We start from the raw sequence: 17,317 nt of genomic DNA on the forward strand, positions 1-17,317 counted from the left end.
TTTTTCATAAATCACCAAAATGCTAGATATTTAAAAAATTATGGAAATGGATAAATCGTTTTTTCTAAAAGTCTATTTCTAATATGAAAATATCATGCTATGTGTTCAAAAAATGATTTTACTTTTGTAATTTTGTTTAAATGTGATAGTTAAAAATGATCATAAATTACTTTTTTAGTTGCCATAAAATGGACATTTATATGTTTTTCTGAAGAAATTTGTAACGGTTAAAAGTCACCACAATTTCTTTTATAAAATAATAAAAAAAACTAGAAAATATTGATTTTGGTAATTTATAAAAAAATGCACAAATTTTGTACAAAAGCCAACGGAGTACATGTAGTATTATTCTGGTATTTATGTTAAAATAGGCCAAAGAAAGCCGAAAAGAAAGATGATTAAGTGGTTTAAAGATTTATTTTTAAATATTTATTTATTTTATTTCCCTTAAAATAATAGGACGATCATATTTGTTGAGTTGTCATTCATTAGGATTGCTATTTATTTTTTTTGGACACACAGGATTGCTATTTAACATGGAGTTACAATATTGATGAGGTATCAATGAAAGAAATGAATTATCTTATTTTCTTTTCTCTATTCTCTAGTGTGTGTGTTTTTCAAAGAAATCTATTAATTCTCTAGTTTTTTTTGGGTTATTTCCAGTAGTTTAGGATTAGGAATGGAATTTCCTTAAAATCCTAACAATTTTCCTTTTATAAAAAACAAAGTGCTATATTTTTCCAAGACTAGTCAAAGTGCCTTAAAGTTGCGGCGGCTAATAGTTATTTTCTCTCATGTTGTTGGTTGAGTTTCCTAAACAGTTAGGTCAATATTTACTACACGTAATTAAGTAGTAGTAGCTAACTGGGTACATTTTACTATATAAGGCATTATAAAGAAACTTCTATAACGTCAAGAAATTAAGCTTAATTATGAAAAACATTTACAGAAAGAGACAAATCTGATCGGTTACGTGGATCACCAAAAAATAATAATAATCTGGTCGGTTACGTGGACTGTAAATTAGACTTTAAAAAGTTACATAAAAAACTAAAAGATAAAAAAGCAATTTGACTTCGATCAAATTAATTAAACAATTATTTTCTATGTGACGAGAAAAAGGATATATATATATGATAGAGTAGACATTGAGATGTAAAATTTGAAAGAAAGCTTGTTTGGTAACTATTTCTAAAAATATTTTTTAGTTTTTGAAAATATAAAAATAAAAAAACTTATTTAATGTTGTGTTTTTTTATCAATTATTTAAAAAATAAAAAGAGAGAAAATTGTTCTTAAAAATAAAAAAGCCACAACATCTTTATAATACTTTTTTAATTCTCTGTGTTAATTGTTTTCTAATTTTTAAATCTGTTTTTAAAATATTTTACCTTAACTTATTTCCTTTTCTTGTCTTTAAAAATAGATTTTAAAAGTTATTTTACAAGATAGTTTTAAAAAAATAGAACAGAATCAATCAACCTGTATGTTTCTCTCTTGTCTTTTTTCTGAAAACAAATGTTACTGAAATTTAGCCTTAAATTGGGTATAAGAATAAGAAAACCCTAACTTCTTTTGCAACAGGAAATCCAGGTTTTTATGAAGCAGAAAAATTCCATTTTCTGGTCAACCCACCAGCTTGGCATCGATGAGACAATGACTATAATCTTTCTATTTTCTTTATCTTCTCCTTTTTATATATAAATCGATGACTTTAGATTTAAGCTATGAATGGTAATCATGGAATAAGCCAAAAGCAACGGGGATTATTTTATATGTCTATCTTCCTCCTATGTAAGCTCTCTGTCCAAAAAAAATAAAATCTTCCTGTGCATTCTCTAGTAAAAGGCATAATAAAACATATTTTATTGAATAATGTTCGGGACATATTAATATTAATACTTGACAAAATACTAAGGCGACTTTGTTTCATGGCAGATTTTTTAGTTCCGGACATACAAGAGAAAAAATAATTTCACATTTTTAAGTAATTAATTAATTAATCTCCATATATTTTTTTATTTGGGTAAACAATAATCCTACATTCAGTCAAAATTCCCCTCTTAATGAATATTTTGTGAGACAAAATTCTCTTTGTGAATAAAAATAAACATATACTCCCTTCCTACTCATTATCACACTTCCTTCCTAATGATCTCTTCACCTTGTTCTTTAATTTTTGTCATTCTCATAATTTTCATTTATGTGGCAATTTTTATTTATTGTTAATCTTATGAATTTTACCTTCAATAATTTTTCATTTTCCCTCGATTGTTCCTTGTTCTAATGTGATGTGGATAGATATATCTATATTTTGGGTCATACTTTAATAAATAATAAAAAAAGTAGTGAGAATGATTTTGTCATGGAAACATGAGATATATAACATTTTGAGTATAATTTGATTGTCATTTGTTGATCTTATAATGAATTTTTTTGTATTATGAAAAAAAAACATATTTAACATAATAAGAATATTTTAGTAATTATAATATATATTACAAGAAAAAAATAATTTAACCAAACTTATGTCTTAATTATTCTTGGGAATATAAAAAATATTTGCTACTATTCTATAATTAACCAAACACACTTTTTATTAAATATCCAAGAATAATATCCTCATGTTTTATTTCCACACATGTTTTTTTTATGCTTAAAAAAAATACAACATATGGATTTTTTTATGGGGCTACATACTAAATATGGATATGATATGTTTTCAAAAAATATCATTCTTTGATATCTTCTCTCTTCTTTCTTTTTTGACAAAACTTTGGTATCTTATTTTTTCAGGAATGAAGGATTAGTTTCCGAAATAAATACAACTTTAATGAAGTTGGGTACTCCGCCTTAGCCTTGTAGGTCAGAGATGACCTAATAAATAAATAATGCACGGATAGATTGATATGAGGTACCAAATACTAGAATTAGAGTATTCCTTAGCCTTATAAATTAACTAGGTCAGATGACCTAATAAATCATGCAAGGATTGATATATATGACCCTAAAATCATAAATTCTATCATGTGTAGAGCTTTTGAAAACCATATATATATATATATATATCTGTGTGTGTTTAAAATCATCAGGTTGATTTAAATGAAATTAAATTCATTTTGAATTTGATTTTTATGCTAAAAAAAAGATTTTTATTAAAGAACAAGATTTGATCCTGATTTCCAAGTTGAACTAGATTTTTGACAATTTGAAAGCAGGTTAATAATGAGTGTCATGGGCAATTGACCAGTGGCCATTATTTGACGAGTCTTTGTGGTGGCACTCATTGAGATCCCGTGCAACAAACCTCACTCAACCACTCCACGGATTTGCCTCACTACTTATTATTTTCTACGAAACTAATCCAAAATCAAGTAACAACAAAACCTAGGAGTTTCTACTTCCATTTTTTAAGGATTTGATTTGAGGCTATGTTTAATACGATCTCACAGTTAATTTTTAGCCTTTTTAACTAGATTTCTGGTTAAGAAGTAAATAAGCTTTTCTCAATAATTTTTTAGTAGTGTTTTTTGCATGTTAGTTTTTTTTTATATTTTTCTTCTTCTTTTTTAATATGTTTATCAAATGTTCTGATTATCATTTATAAATAAATCATAATTTTTTTATTTTTTTATTTTATAATTTTCAATTACTTTAATAACTAGTTTTATGAAATACTTTATAAGTTAATTTTTTTAGTTTTCAATTAACAATTTTACTATTGTGTTGAGTTGGGGTTGTACGATTTCAATTTCAAATCCAAATTGAACAAACCCATTTATACGGGTTAATCAAATTTAAACATTTAACGGATTGGGTTAATCAAATTTAAACATTTAAAATTATTTTTTATTAGTATTTTGTAAAAATTAGAATTCCTTAGAATAATTTATTTTTTCCTAGAGTTTTGAAAATATATATAATGACCAAATTTCCTTTAAAGAAATTAAATTGTGATAATATTTGATTAATAAAATAAATGATTTCAATGTTAATATCATATTTTATTTTAGATAAAAATAAATGATTATATTAGCATGAAAAAACACAAAAAAAAACACATAGAATTAAGATAAAAATTAAAATAACAACTAAAAAAAGGAGAAAAAAATTCATGTGTTGTTAAAAATTAGCCAAAGGTTGTTATTATGTTTTGTATTTATTAATTTAATTTTTATATATAATAAATTTAATTACATGTCACAAGTTAAAGAAATGATCGATTATCCAACTTGTATATTAACCAGTTCGAATGAATTGAATCGAGATTAATCCAAATCCTATTTTTTTTAATGAACTAATTGATCGGTTTGTATTGATTTAAATTTACAAGTTACTTATATAGGTCAACACCTGTATTTACTAGGCAATTCTATTAAGAGAAGATATCTAGAAAGACTGAATAAAAATAATTGGGATTCTCATGTTTCAAGATTTGGATTAAAAAAACTTTCATTCTTTTTTTTTTTACTGCTGTATTCATTTATTTTTTGAATGGCTAGAATCTGATCCTGTTTGTAGTATAGAGTTTAGATTTTTAGTTGTATAATAAATTAATAATCTTCTAACTCTAAGTATGCTGTCAACTCTAATATATCATTGTGGATTCTCATTCTAAAACTATATATTCTTCATAAAAAAGAAAAGAAAAAAAAATAGACACAAATGAAATTAAGAAGGAGACACGTAATAATTACAAGCAGATTAATTACCATCCCAAAAATCCAAAAAAGTAAAAGTAAAAGAAAAGTGAAAAAAGTAACCGAAACATGATAATTAACATTCCACGTGCAATTTGCTTTAATTTACGTTGTTCTTGTGATAACCGTTACTTACTCTTTTACGCGCAAAGAGAGAAACAGAGAGAGTAATGAAGCGACAGAGCAGCGCCGTGTCGCCGTCGTCGTCGCGGCGAGAAACTCCGCCGGAGAAGATTCACGCGAAGACCATCGGTTGCATGTCCGGCATTCTCCACTTCATCTCCAACTCCAATTCCCGTCGCTCTCGCCGCTTCCTCACATTCGGTGCGCTGGGCCCCACACCATATCTGTTTGCGTTTTCTTTCTCTGGAAATTTTTTTAGTCACACAAATTACAAATAGTATTATTCTTTTCCTTTGTCCTTATTCTCAGGAAAGAGCCGGATTAATAAGAACCCCGCCGACGCCGGAAATTCGAAGCCAGCCGCCGATGAACGGAGGCTGTCGTCCGACGTGCCGAGGAGTCCGACTTTGCCGGCGGAGATTCGGCTATCGAGTGTTAAGGCGCCTCCGGTGGAGAGACGCCGCGAGGCGCCGGCGCTAGTGGCGAGGCTGATGGGGCTGGAGGCGGCGCCGGCGGAGCCGCCGGATACGGTGGCGGAGAAGAGGCAGAAGCTGCTTGGGGCGTTGCAGAGGTGCGATGAGGATCTGAAGGCGCTGAAGAAGATCATCGAGGCCGTGCGTTTGACCGATCCTCTTCCGCCGTCGACGTCGCCGGCGGTGGCTTGTGTTGGCTTCGAGGATGAATTTGGAACGGTTGCGGAGGTGAAGTGTTCGGTGGTTAACGGGGAGCCACAGCAACCGAGTCCGGTGTCTGTGCTTGACGAGTTCACTCGTTCGCCACTCAGTCCGAGTTGCCACTCGGGACGGCATTCATTTCGTAAGCCCCCCCCTAACCTTCGTATCCATAATCCATTGTGCACATTGTTTTTTTTTTCATCATTTTTTTTTTATTTTTCTCGCTGCTAAATTAGTTATAAGTTTTAATTTTAGTTTAATATGGTCGATGAAAATGAGTTTTAATTGCCTGCGTTTAAATTCTGGTGAAGTCCATTGGGAATTATGTCATAGATGGTAAATATTTTAAGACATGCTTATAATAATAAATTAGCTTAATTCTACCTTTGCATGATTGCTACACATTCTGCATGGACTCAAGAAGTATCATTTGCTTCGCCCACTGCAAAATCAATGATAATGAACTTGCACTTGCACTTTTAGAAAATAAAAAATAGTACATGTTTGGTTTCAGTTTTATAAATGTTCACATGTTAAGTTTGATGTTAAACAAATTATTCTCGTTCTAGAAATGATTTTGAGTCGGGACAACTTTACATTATTATCGTATTCGATCGATAACAAATTTTGTACTAAATTCTCTATTACCATTTATCCAAACACATACTTTTGGATAAGACTCAACATCCATCTTATTTTGGGGTAGATTTGGGTGATAAAGAGTTTGAAATAAGAAAGAAAAGAAAAACAAGAAAGTTATATATATATATATATATATATATATATATATATATATATATATATATATATATATATATATATATATAATGATATAACAAAAAAAGAAGAAAGATAGAAAGAAAATGAAGCACAAATGAAATAAGGAGAAAATGAGTAGATAATATTTTAGTTTTAACTTATGCCCTGAATATTCCTTGTTGCTGTTTCGTACCCATGTTTTTACATGCAAGGTGTTTTAAGAATAATTAAGAAATAGGGTTTACATCATTAGATGAGCTGATTACCTCTTTTGATCGATCTCATCTTTTGCTCATTTTTAAAGTTGATATGTCAAATTTCAAAAATGTTTTCTTTTCTCCTTTGAATTAGGTATGAAATGACTAAAGTAGAAAAAGAGTGGGCTCGGTTTATTCAGCTTCGCTGTTATGTTTTGGATTAATAGCAAAATTGTTTCTTTTTTAATGTTTGGGATTAGTAGTAAGATTATGCCAAGACTAAAGTAAAATCAATACTCAATTAAAAAAGTGGCATACTCAATTCACGGTTTATTCAGCTTCGTTGTTATTTCACAATCCCTAAGCTAGAAAGAGGCATAGTTTGTAATTAACTTTGATGGTGTTAAAGGAGTTACTAGTACTACTTACCCATGAATAGGACAGACAATGATCTTTGATCAAAAAGCACATGCTGCCGCTACCCATGATATTTAGGATTCCAAGCTTTGAAATCATAACTTCTTGTATTCCACACCATCATGACCATCATAGTGGGAGACAAATTAATTAATTTCCTCTTACCACTGCAATCATCCCGCACCCAATTTAACATAAAGTGATTCACAGCTATCTATTAGGATGAAAAACAGTGAATAATTTCTCTTTTCCAAATGTTCTTTCTATGTATTATGTTTCACCGTAAAATTCAATAATGAATATAATTAACAGATTAAATTTATATAAAAGAACTTAACTTTAATTATCGCAGAATATATTTCTAAAAAATGATAAATTTTAAGTGTGCAAGTTATTAAAGTTGTTGTTAATGAAAAAAATTTAAAATTAAAGAAGCCCAAATCCCTTTTTTTTATTTTTCTGATAAAAATCTAATAAATTGTGGTACTTTGGTGGATGGATCTTGGACCACAATTTGGTACTCTAGAGACTATGCCTCATGACTTGAGGCAGTCAAAAGATGTTTAAAAGAAAAAGAGGCACACAGCTTAGGAACTTTACCTGTCACTGTGCATGCAGAAACCCACTTTTTCAGGGATTTGTTAATTTATAACCCCACACAACACAACCACTCTCTCTCTCTCCAACAACCAAGAGCCTTGTTGCTTGCCTGTGCAGGTAGTACTGCACTACTGCAGCTACATCCATGCGGGTTGTGGCTTGAGAAAGACATTGCCTTCATTCATTATGTTTCTGGAAAGAACATCTCCAATTTTGTTGTAGAAAATGTATATTCATTTTAGACTTGATCCACTATTAACACACTTCATCCCCTTCAAATTGTTTATTGTTTAAAATCATGTACACACTTTTAAATATTATGAATTGCACTAATTAGTATTGATAAAATAATATTTTTTAACTAAAATATCCTTATTAATAAAGTTAAAATGTATAATAACAAAAGGTACCTTTTCTTTTTAAAATACTTCCTTAGTTTTTAACTTGATTTTTTTAAAAGCTTTTTTTTTAACTTGATGTGTTAGGAAACAGACTAAAATTATCGGGTAATTAAAAAAAGAGTGTATTTCAAAGAAATTTAAAAGATAGGCAATATACCTATATCTATTGTATAACATCAACAGATATATTGTTAATTAGGAAGTTTATATCATTTACTAGGTAATTTATGTAAAATATATATCTACATTAGTTAGTCTATTTATGTATCTGTTTACAGAGGGCTTAATATTTTTTGAATGATATAGCCTTTTTTAATACTATTTCTGTCTTATAAAAACAAACATTAAAATTACTTCCCCCCTAAGTTTGAGTTTTGCAAATTCTCTAATTATGTTAATTTTTACACTCGCATAAATAAATAAATAAATATATATATATATATATATATATATAATTATAGAAAAACCTAAACAAAAGGAACTCAGATAGTTTCCAATGTTTCTACATATGATCAGTTTATAAATCCAACAAAGGTTAGTCTATCCAATTTCTAAATAAGCAGAGTAGAAATTATTAGTAGTATCTATCACATCACTTGTTTATCTACAATTGATCAAAACTTAAACATCATTAATGATGATGATGGCATTTTTGTGTACAGCTCGAATACAACTACAGAAACAACAGTTATTAAAGAAGCCAGGAGAGGAAGAAATCAGCAGCACATACATCTACGAGAGAATGACATGCGAGTCAGTGAATAGGAAAGTCAACGACGAAGATCATTTGGCTATGTGGAGTAGCAAAGCCATGATAAAAAGTGTGGATGAAGTGTGTAAGGACGTTACATGGGGAGAAAAACGAGAGCTTGGAAGAATTGGATTGGCTTTGCAGGATTATATTTGCAGAGATTTGATTGAAGAAATTGTTAGAGAATTAGGATGCTTCTACACTCTGCCTTTTGAGGCATGTAAGAGAAGACTCTGCTTCTAAACTATACATGGTCATAATTAATCGTTTTTCTTTTTTCCTTTTTACAATGGGTTTATTTCAGTTATAAAAGTGTTCAAATAAGAAAGTCATGTGAATAGTATTTTTTGTTGTTATACAATAATAGTTGCATTAATGTTTTTGATTCTTATTATTATGTGTAAAAATAATTTGAATTGATGATAGTCACCTATCGTGAACAAAAATTATTAGGTAGTATAACTTATAATTTATTCTTTATTATTTCTTTTAATGAAGATGTTTTATAGAAAGAGAAATTAAGTTATTGAGATATTTTATTGTTTTGTGAAGGTAAACAAAGTGCAACACTGAAGCTATTTGAAATGCAATACTTAATAAAGTGCAACTTTCAATGCCTAACACGGTAGTTGAGGGATTATTAACAAACATGCATGTCTGTGCTAGCCTGCTAGGTAGGATTAGGGTAAAATGATTTTCCATTTCTAAAAGGAATTTTTAATGGGGCAGGAAGGTTAACCTTGGAATTAACCCGATTTTGAGTTTGTCCTAGTATAGGGGGAATACGTTATGAAATGGGAAGCACAGATGGAAAGGTCATTGCCCCAAGATGAAAAAGAGATGAAATGGATTGTCCCCCTTTAAACTTAGGATTTAGGAGGATAGATGAATCACCCCAGTCCAAATGATTTCATATGCAAAATATTTTGCCTTAGTGCTTATCCTCCCTTAAGAAATTTTGGACCAGTATTTTTATAAGGCATTTATTTTCTTCTTTCTTCGTTCTTTTTTTTCTGAGCAAACATATTTACAATAGGATGAGTCGAGCTATTTTTTCTTAGGATTATGGTTCTGATTCAAGAAAATAAGAACAGCCAATCTTTGGTCAGTATAGACTTTAATAGGCTTGTAATGTGGCTAGCTAGTGGGTGAAAAATGGTATGAAATTAAGGAAATAGATAAAGGCTTAAACAAATGTTTGAGGGATAAAATGAGGCTTGAATTGGTCACAAAAAATGTTTAGACTCATGCGTTTCACTTCTTTACAACGCATTACTGACTCTTTAATTAGAAGCAGATCCACATCAGGTGTTCAAGGAAATTACGTTGTCTGGCTATAGCAATTACAGTCTACTGCATTTGGCTGGCTCGGAACAAGCTGATTTTTGAAGATTATCAATTTTCTGTAATAGAGTTTACTAACAAGATTAAGTTTCTTATGTATAGACAAACGCACCTGTTGCATTTGTCTTAGCATCTTGATATAGATCTTCTTGTATTATTCTTTAACTGTGGGGTATGCTCCGTTTATTATTGTATCATTTTGGGTTTAATATAATTTACATTTTTTTTCCAAAATGTATAATTAATGTATTATTAAATATTACTATTTCAAATTGTAAAACATATTTCAATGAAATGGATTAAATGTCCCAGTTTAAACTTGGGAGGATAGATGAATCACTCCACTCCAAATGATAATTTTAAGAATGCTGTTCGTTTTAATTTTTTCCCTTTTTTTTAATTATTTCAGCAACTTATCCTATGATCGGTCAATATTGCAGAGACTAAAAAAGATTTAGTCGTTGTAGACACAATTTCGTAGGTTAAATTAATTTTCTTATCCTTTAATTTATTGTTTAAGTTTGATTTGATTCGTTAATTTTTTTTCCACTTCTTTAATTTTCTAATTTCTAAAACTAATTCAATTTAATTCTTTCCACTAAATTTTACAAATAGATATGGATCAAAAGGGAAAACTAATTGGATGGAAAGTAAAGTAATAAATATCAACATATAGGGAAAAAGAGTAGCAAAATTATTATTGAGATATATTTCACCAGAGTCTCACATCCCATTTATTGAAATTAAGGCATTTCCTCATTGTCTACTTTAATATATCAAATGATGTAACCGAATAAGGAGAAAGTACAACATTCATATCCCCATGAGCAACCTCAAGTGAAGTGTGTTGTGGCGCAACCTGCATTTAAAATGAACCAAAAACAAACATATATATAAGGCATTTTTTTTATAGACCTATATCTATCCAGCTATGTACATATATATATATATAAATTAGATTTTACCCTTTTTGGTTCTGAGAAGGAATTCTCTTCTTTTACGTTAGGCCCAGTGAGCACTGTCTTAGCTGCTCCAGATCGCTGCACATTTGAAGCCAGTCCACTTATAAAAAACCTAAAGTTCTGGGGATCACTTCCAAAGTTTACAACCTGCAAAAGTTATTCCAATTGAGTGAATATTTGTGATAAATAAATTCAATTAATATAAAAATCAATTAATTACTTTTATTTTCAAGTAGTTCTTCTTGTCCTCAGGGTTTGTGTACTCAATTGCTGATGCAACTAGGGAGTCAGTAGAATTTTGAAGTGTTGTATTAAGCAAAGTGGCTCCACTTGAAGCACTAAAAAGATGTTGAACCCAATAACTAGGAGTTCCATAATGCTGGTGAGAGTCAAATACAATTGCATCCGGTGTCCACCTGTAGTAATAGAAATTAAATAATAATCTCAATAACAAAAGAAGATGATTGTTAGATTGTTAAATGATAAAGTGTGATAAAATTACCTTCTGTCATTTGTGTTTACAAAGAGTGGCGCGTAACTGACCATGTGAACGACGTCACTGTAAAAAAAAACAACAAATAGAAACATAAGCAATTTATGATAATTCAAAGTGCTACACCAACTAGTTCATAGAATAAAATTTATTGGAAAATTGTAGTTATAAATCCAACCTATTCCTTTCTAGTCCAATAAGAAATGCAGCTTCAGCCACAGCAGCCAGAAGAGTTCCATTTCCAGCATCATCCTTCCAAACAGCATACTCACTAACAAACGCCTATAAAGGAAATAGAATCAAAGTTGAGCTTCTACGTACATGCATGCCCATGAGCATAATCATTATATACTCCATGAGTAATTTGATGAAAATGATTAAACTATCAAACCTTTGGACCAGATCGTGGTGCGTCGTCGAATTTGGTAGACTTTGAAAACATGTCTTTAGCATTTGTATAAATCTAAAAAATGTATATATATATTAACAAACATATCATTCACAAGACAAGAAAATTTTTAAAAAAATTAAAAAGTTACTGATCATGAAACGTTACATGAAAATCATAGAGGTCAGCTGGATGATCCAACGGTTTCTCAGAACCATCACAATTTGTGATTATCTGAATATCTGGATAAGCTTGTTTTATGGCTGTGTGAAATTTGAGATAGTTTGCTGGACAACAAAAATACCAAAATAAAATAATGATACTAATTCATTATTAATTCTTCTACCAAACATTATTGTTTTAAGCAGCCTAAAAATATATATATTTACGAGAGAAAAAAAATCAAATAAAGAAAGCATACCTTGATACTTAGACATGCCACACTCTTCATTTCCAATGGCAACAATTCTCAAGTCAAATGGCTCAGGATGTCCCATGGAAGCCCTAAGAGATCCCCATTGTGATTTGGGAGAACCTCTAGCAAACTCGATTCCATCTAGAGCTTCCTATTAATTAACGAAAAGATATAGATTTTTTAATAACTATTAAAATTCAGAAATACGAATTAAAAAAATGAAAACAAGATGGAAGAAATTATACTTGGATAAAAGGTGCTATGGCAGATGTATTAACTTCGTCCTTAAGGCTGAGACCTAAACGAAATATTTGATTAATTAGAAAGACAAGCTAAATAAAAATTTTAATAACTGTTATCAGAAGGATTTATGGTAGCTAGTATATTTTTTCAACGGACCATGGCTTCTAATAAAAGAATTACTTTGAAAAAATTGTTACAGGAAATCTTTTTTGTAGAATATAAATTCTCTACTATTAAGATAACAAGCTATACCATTGTTAAACACCCATGCTGGCAATGCACCAACATCCTCAGCGAACTGCACGAGAAACAAAAGGATCAGTTTTTAAATTCAATAGGAAAAATAATTAAATACCCATATGAGTTTATTTGTTATTTGTTATTTATATAAAAGGAAAACCTACTTGGAGTCCCTCAAAAAAACCAAATCCATCGTCAGTCCAATAATTCCATACATCATTAAAGTGTCCTGGTCTCTCCTCCCATGGTCCAACCGTGTCTTTCCACCTAAATGCATTTCTTAGATAATTTCCTTCAACATAACAGCCACCTATGTACACATAATATATTAGGTCTAAGAGAAGATATTTAATGTTTGCATAATCAAATTCTAAAAAAAAAAATAAAAAAAAACTCTTTAGAGTGGAATGGAGCTAAAAAACATACAACAATTAACAAGTCTCGTAAAATAGAATAGAATAGAATGTTATAAATCTCCTTTAATAAAAAAATGTTATAAATGTAAATCAAATTAAACCTAGCTTTAGAAGCATAGAATTTTAACGTACCAGGGAATCTGAAAAATTTTGGTTTCAAGTCTGCCACCATTTGAAAAAGGTCCTTTCGATAACCATGACCCTGTGCCAAGAGAAGATTAATTAAGTGAAACGATTATTAGAAAAGAAATTGAGAAAAAAAATGAATTGTCAACGATCATATATATATATATACCTTAAATGTGTCTAAGGGCATAACAGACACTTGGTCTAACCATACAACTCCTGTATTGCTTGTTGTTATTTGAAGACTTGCATTACGATTTGTATCATTGGCTTCCAATATAGTCTCCATCTTTGTCCACATTGAAATATTATGTCCGGGAGCTCTACCAAGATTGACCAATAATTACTAATCGATTAGTTTTGTAAATACAATGTAGTCTCTAAAGGATATATGTTCTAATTAATTGAATTGAAAAACTTACCTAAAGTTTTGTGAAGCCAACTTTTCACCTCTCTCAGATCCAACAAACGAAACGTCTAGATCAAGTCCACCACGTGCTTTGACATAGAAGACTGCTTTGTACTTCTGCCCTTTCTCAATATTCTGATAACAAAAAGAAAATTTAGAAATGATCAGAAATAATTCATATATTGCTCTTTAAAAAAAATAGTGAGATTACTAACCATGCCCCAGAAACCAGGATTTGAGATGCCAACACCACCAGCGGGGCAAGGATTAGATTGATTACAAAGAACGTTCATACGCAATGCGATTTTATTTCTCTCAAAGCAAGAGCTACGATCAGTTGAGACGAGTATGGTTGAATCATCTCCAATAATTGACCAGGGATAAATATCTGAGGGAACGTTGGGGCCTCCAGCTTCAAAACCTGATCAAAGTGATTTTTTTTTTAGTAAAGGAAAGTAAGAAAATTTTAAGAACTCATGCATTGAGCATTTGCATGTGTAAAACCAAACATGAAAGATAATTTTAAGAACACATAAATGACCTCTATTCCGCACCAGCTCAGCCCACAATCCCCCAGCTCCTGCATGATTGATCTCCTGCAAAAGATTGAACAATTGCTTCATTTGCACTATAACACACTCTAGAATTTTCACCGACTCTAAAATATCATATTATTTTAAAATCTATCAAACAAAAAAAGTTACTCTATAACCTCAAAAAATGCTCCAAAGAAAGTATCTGGAATTTTTCTCACAGATCCTTTAGCATCTACAATCAAGGTTGAAGTTTGCTCTGCAAAGCAGGAAACTGTGAGGCAGCTCAAGTAAAGAAGAAAAAAAATCTTAATAGAAAGAGACATTGTTGTTTGCATTCTGCTCCGAATGATTCCATTTCTCTCTTATTTATAGAGGAAAATAGGAGATTACAGGTAAAATAACTAGTTTAGAAATTAAAATAACAAATTAGTTAAGATAATTTAGCTTTTCTGTTTATGATATCTCAACTATTTTGATTTCAAGTCTGCTTCAAAGAATCTCTCAACTTTCTGTTCCGGTTTGAAATTTAAAATTACTGATTCTAATTTAAATTATGTTAAATAAATATTTTAGTTAAACTCTTATAATTAATATTAAAAACGTTACATAAAAAAACACTTCTATTTCTGTTGTTTTGGTAGATATAAGTATATAACTAGATTGGTGGCAGTCAAAAATAAAATAAAATACTGCATTGGTGATTAACTTCTTTACAGGAATGATTGGGAGATAATCTGGTGGTGTTGGCTGCAAGGGTTTAATGAGAAATTCTACCAAACTCCTTCAAATTTTAGGAGTTTTGGAACAGTTGATTTTTAAACCAACACTAGTAATTATTAAGTTGTTATCATGTCATCACTTTGTTATTTTAAACTTCAATCAGATCAGTTTCCTTATTTGCATGGCATGTTTCTGGTGCATTGGTGAGATACAAGATGCGCATCATGGAGGCTTCATTTTATTATAGGATGACTTGTTATTATGGTTACAAAGGGTGCCTCTTGGACGGCTATATAAAGTGCCGAAAATTCCTTTATTGTTATATGTTCCTCCACTGTTATTAACTAAGGTTACATTGAGGGGGATACATTTTATGTTGTTATACATATATGTTGAAAATCCCTCTAATATTGAGGGGAGATGTTCCATTATATTGTATAAACGAAATTAGAATGACAAAATATATATATAGATGACAAATAGTGATGCGCTCGGCTTGCTAGGTGGAAGAGAACTTACACAGTGGGAATTGAAGAGGGAAAGGAAAATAGGGTTCAGAGAATTGAAATGTACTTAAAATAATAAATTAAGATAATTATAATTCTAAATTAAGATTAGTTAAGGTTTAAATTGAAATAAATAAAAGTTGATAACAAAAAGGATGACATGGCAACAACTTATAATTTTATTGGCAAAAAAAAAACAGTTGTTCAAAAAAGTATTTATGTAGGCCACATATGCTTCTTTCTTCATGCTTCCAAATTTAAATAGTCCTGGCTAATTAAGAACATTTAAAGTAATCCTTAGTATAACGTGAGATTTGTTTTTTAATGGTTTGTCATCATTAAAATTCTAGTTTCTGTATTCATCTCCTTCCCATTTGCTTTTTCTTTCACATATTTTATTGTTTCTTATACATGTCACTAAAGCTTCCTTGCAAGAACACCACGTTATAACTGTCCACTAAACTCAAATTAAAGAAATCAAGGTTTGTCATTGTCAAGGGTTTCGGCCAAGGTTATCAACAATGTGGCACCTTAATTATACTACAAAAAAAGCTACCTCATACACACAAGGTATGTTGTGTTATGAATAGAGATGATTTCTGAAGTACAAGGGATGGTGTCACACGGAGATAAATGTAATTTTAGAGAAAGCTATATAGTTGTGTCTTGATTTTTCTTTGGTACTGATATAAGTACTATATCAACTCAAGGATTGCAGTTTTGGGTAGAGGGAATGTAGAAGTTGCATCTCCTTAATTTGGTGCAGCAAATTAATGACAAACTCTGAAGTTGGGCATTCGCCTAACTTGAGACCCCAATCTAACAAAGAAAGATTGGTTGGGTGATAAAAAGGAAAAGGGAAGAAAGAAAACAGGAACGGAACTTTTCAGAAATAGGGGGGAGCCATGACCCCCCAAACTTTTCGAAAACGTACTATTTAATATATGAGTATGTTTCACTGGATCACGGGTGGTGAATAGAAAATGAGGTAGATGATTTGATGTTGAGGGACTGATGGGTGTGTGTGGTTGGTTAACTTGGTTCACGAGTGCTTCTGAGTGATGGCTGATGAGTTTGAATGGTTATTCAGATGAGTTTAGTATGTTCGTTATTGATTATATGTGAGACTATGGGTGGATTGATCAACCATTTTCACGGCCATATGTGGCTACATGGACTTATATGTGAATATTCATCAATTTCATTCCTATGTCAATATATTTTACTAATGTTTACAAATTACTTTGAAGGACTTTTCAACACTATTTAGTATGATTTCTAATAATTACTCATATGACTTGTTTACTTTAGAGGCTATTTAAGAAAGAAAATAATACTTTAAAAATGAAATTGATAGTTTATTCTCTCATTCTTTTTCTTCTTAGTTCTCAGCTTCTCGACTTTACTTTTTCTATAAAAAAATATTTTGGTCGGATTTTGGTATGATGGGTCAAGTAATTTAGTAGAAAATTATTACATAATAAGTTATTTTAAGATTTTTTTTACAAAAACTAAAAAATGCTCAAAATTTATACAAAATTATAAAATAGAAAAATTATGAATAAATTATTTTATTAAAATCTTATTTTTGGCTCTCCCAATTTTTTTGTTCAAACTCTTGCTACTGGAAGAAAAGGTGATAGCTAGGTTCAATTCTCCTTCCTAACAAAGAAACAAAAAAAAAAAACCTTGAGATCCCAATCTATTGTGCTAGGGTAAAACTAACTGATCCAGCACAAGAGTTGTTTCCTAGAGTAAGGACTATCGATGGGCATAGGAGGAGTCTTGAATCTGTTTCTTCTTCAGAAGGGATTTTAACTTGAAGGCTCCTGCTTCCCCCCTTCAGTTTTCTCATTGACCCCAAATTTGATTAATGAGGATCTTCTTCATTAAT

The 17,317-nt window shown here is 30.5% G+C and overlaps 2 protein-coding genes across 2 annotated transcripts; one reads left to right on the forward strand and one right to left on the reverse strand.

Moving 5' to 3' along the window:
- Positions 1 to 4,826: 4,826 nt before the first annotated feature.
- Positions 4,827 to 9,016, forward strand: LOC114405692. The gene is made up of 3 exons (XM_028368151.1): positions 4,827 to 5,027; positions 5,136 to 5,642; positions 8,537 to 9,016. Exons 1-3 carry the CDS (start codon positions 4,874 to 4,876, stop codon positions 8,866 to 8,868), a joined length of 993 nt encoding a protein of 330 aa, XP_028223952.1. The 5' UTR covers positions 4,827 to 4,873; the 3' UTR covers positions 8,869 to 9,016.
- Positions 9,017 to 10,730: 1,714 nt separating this feature from the next.
- On the reverse strand, positions 10,731 to 14,520 carry LOC114405601 (alpha-L-arabinofuranosidase 1-like). Its single transcript, XM_028368057.1, has 17 exons — positions 14,374 to 14,520; positions 14,203 to 14,257; positions 13,877 to 14,082; positions 13,675 to 13,796; positions 13,422 to 13,575; positions 13,259 to 13,328; positions 12,875 to 13,020; positions 12,723 to 12,768; positions 12,473 to 12,525; positions 12,234 to 12,378; positions 11,981 to 12,099; positions 11,816 to 11,887; positions 11,603 to 11,706; positions 11,434 to 11,490; positions 11,152 to 11,347; positions 10,935 to 11,078; positions 10,731 to 10,828 (listed from the first exon to the last, which is right to left on the reverse strand). Exons 1-17 carry the CDS (start codon positions 14,518 to 14,520, stop codon positions 10,733 to 10,735), a joined length of 1,932 nt encoding a protein of 643 aa, XP_028223858.1. The 3' UTR covers positions 10,731 to 10,732.
- Between the last annotated feature and the right edge of the window lie 2,797 nt (positions 14,521 to 17,317).

Source organism: Glycine soja, chromosome 3 (assembly GCF_004193775.1).
Source record: "Glycine soja cultivar W05 chromosome 3, ASM419377v2, whole genome shotgun sequence".
Taxonomy (NCBI): Eukaryota; Viridiplantae; Streptophyta; class Magnoliopsida; order Fabales; family Fabaceae; genus Glycine; species Glycine soja.

Excerpts from the sequence above, each read along its gene's own strand:
- LOC114405692 (XM_028368151.1), top strand. The coding sequence starts at position 4,874 with ATGAAGCGACAGAGCAGCGCCGTGTCGCCGTCGTCGTCGCGGCGAGAA. Across the intron at positions 5,028-5,135 it reads TCGCCGCTTCCTCACATTCG|GAAAGAGCCGGATTAATAAG; the intron begins GTGCGCTGGGCC and ends CCTTATTCTCAG. Across the intron at positions 5,643-8,536 it reads CTCGGGACGGCATTCATTTC|CTCGAATACAACTACAGAAA; the intron begins GTAAGCCCCCCC and ends TTTTGTGTACAG.
- LOC114405601 (XM_028368057.1), bottom strand. The coding sequence starts at position 14,520 with ATGTCTCTTTCTATTAAGATTTTTTTTCTTCTTTACTTGAGCTGCCTC. Across the intron at positions 13,329-13,421 it reads TGCCCTTAGACACATTTAAG|GGTCATGGTTATCGAAAGGA; the intron begins GTATATATATAT and ends CTCTTGGCACAG. Across the intron at positions 11,079-11,151 it reads AGAACTACTTGAAAATAAAA|GTTGTAAACTTTGGAAGTGA; the intron begins GTAATTAATTGA and ends TAACTTTTGCAG.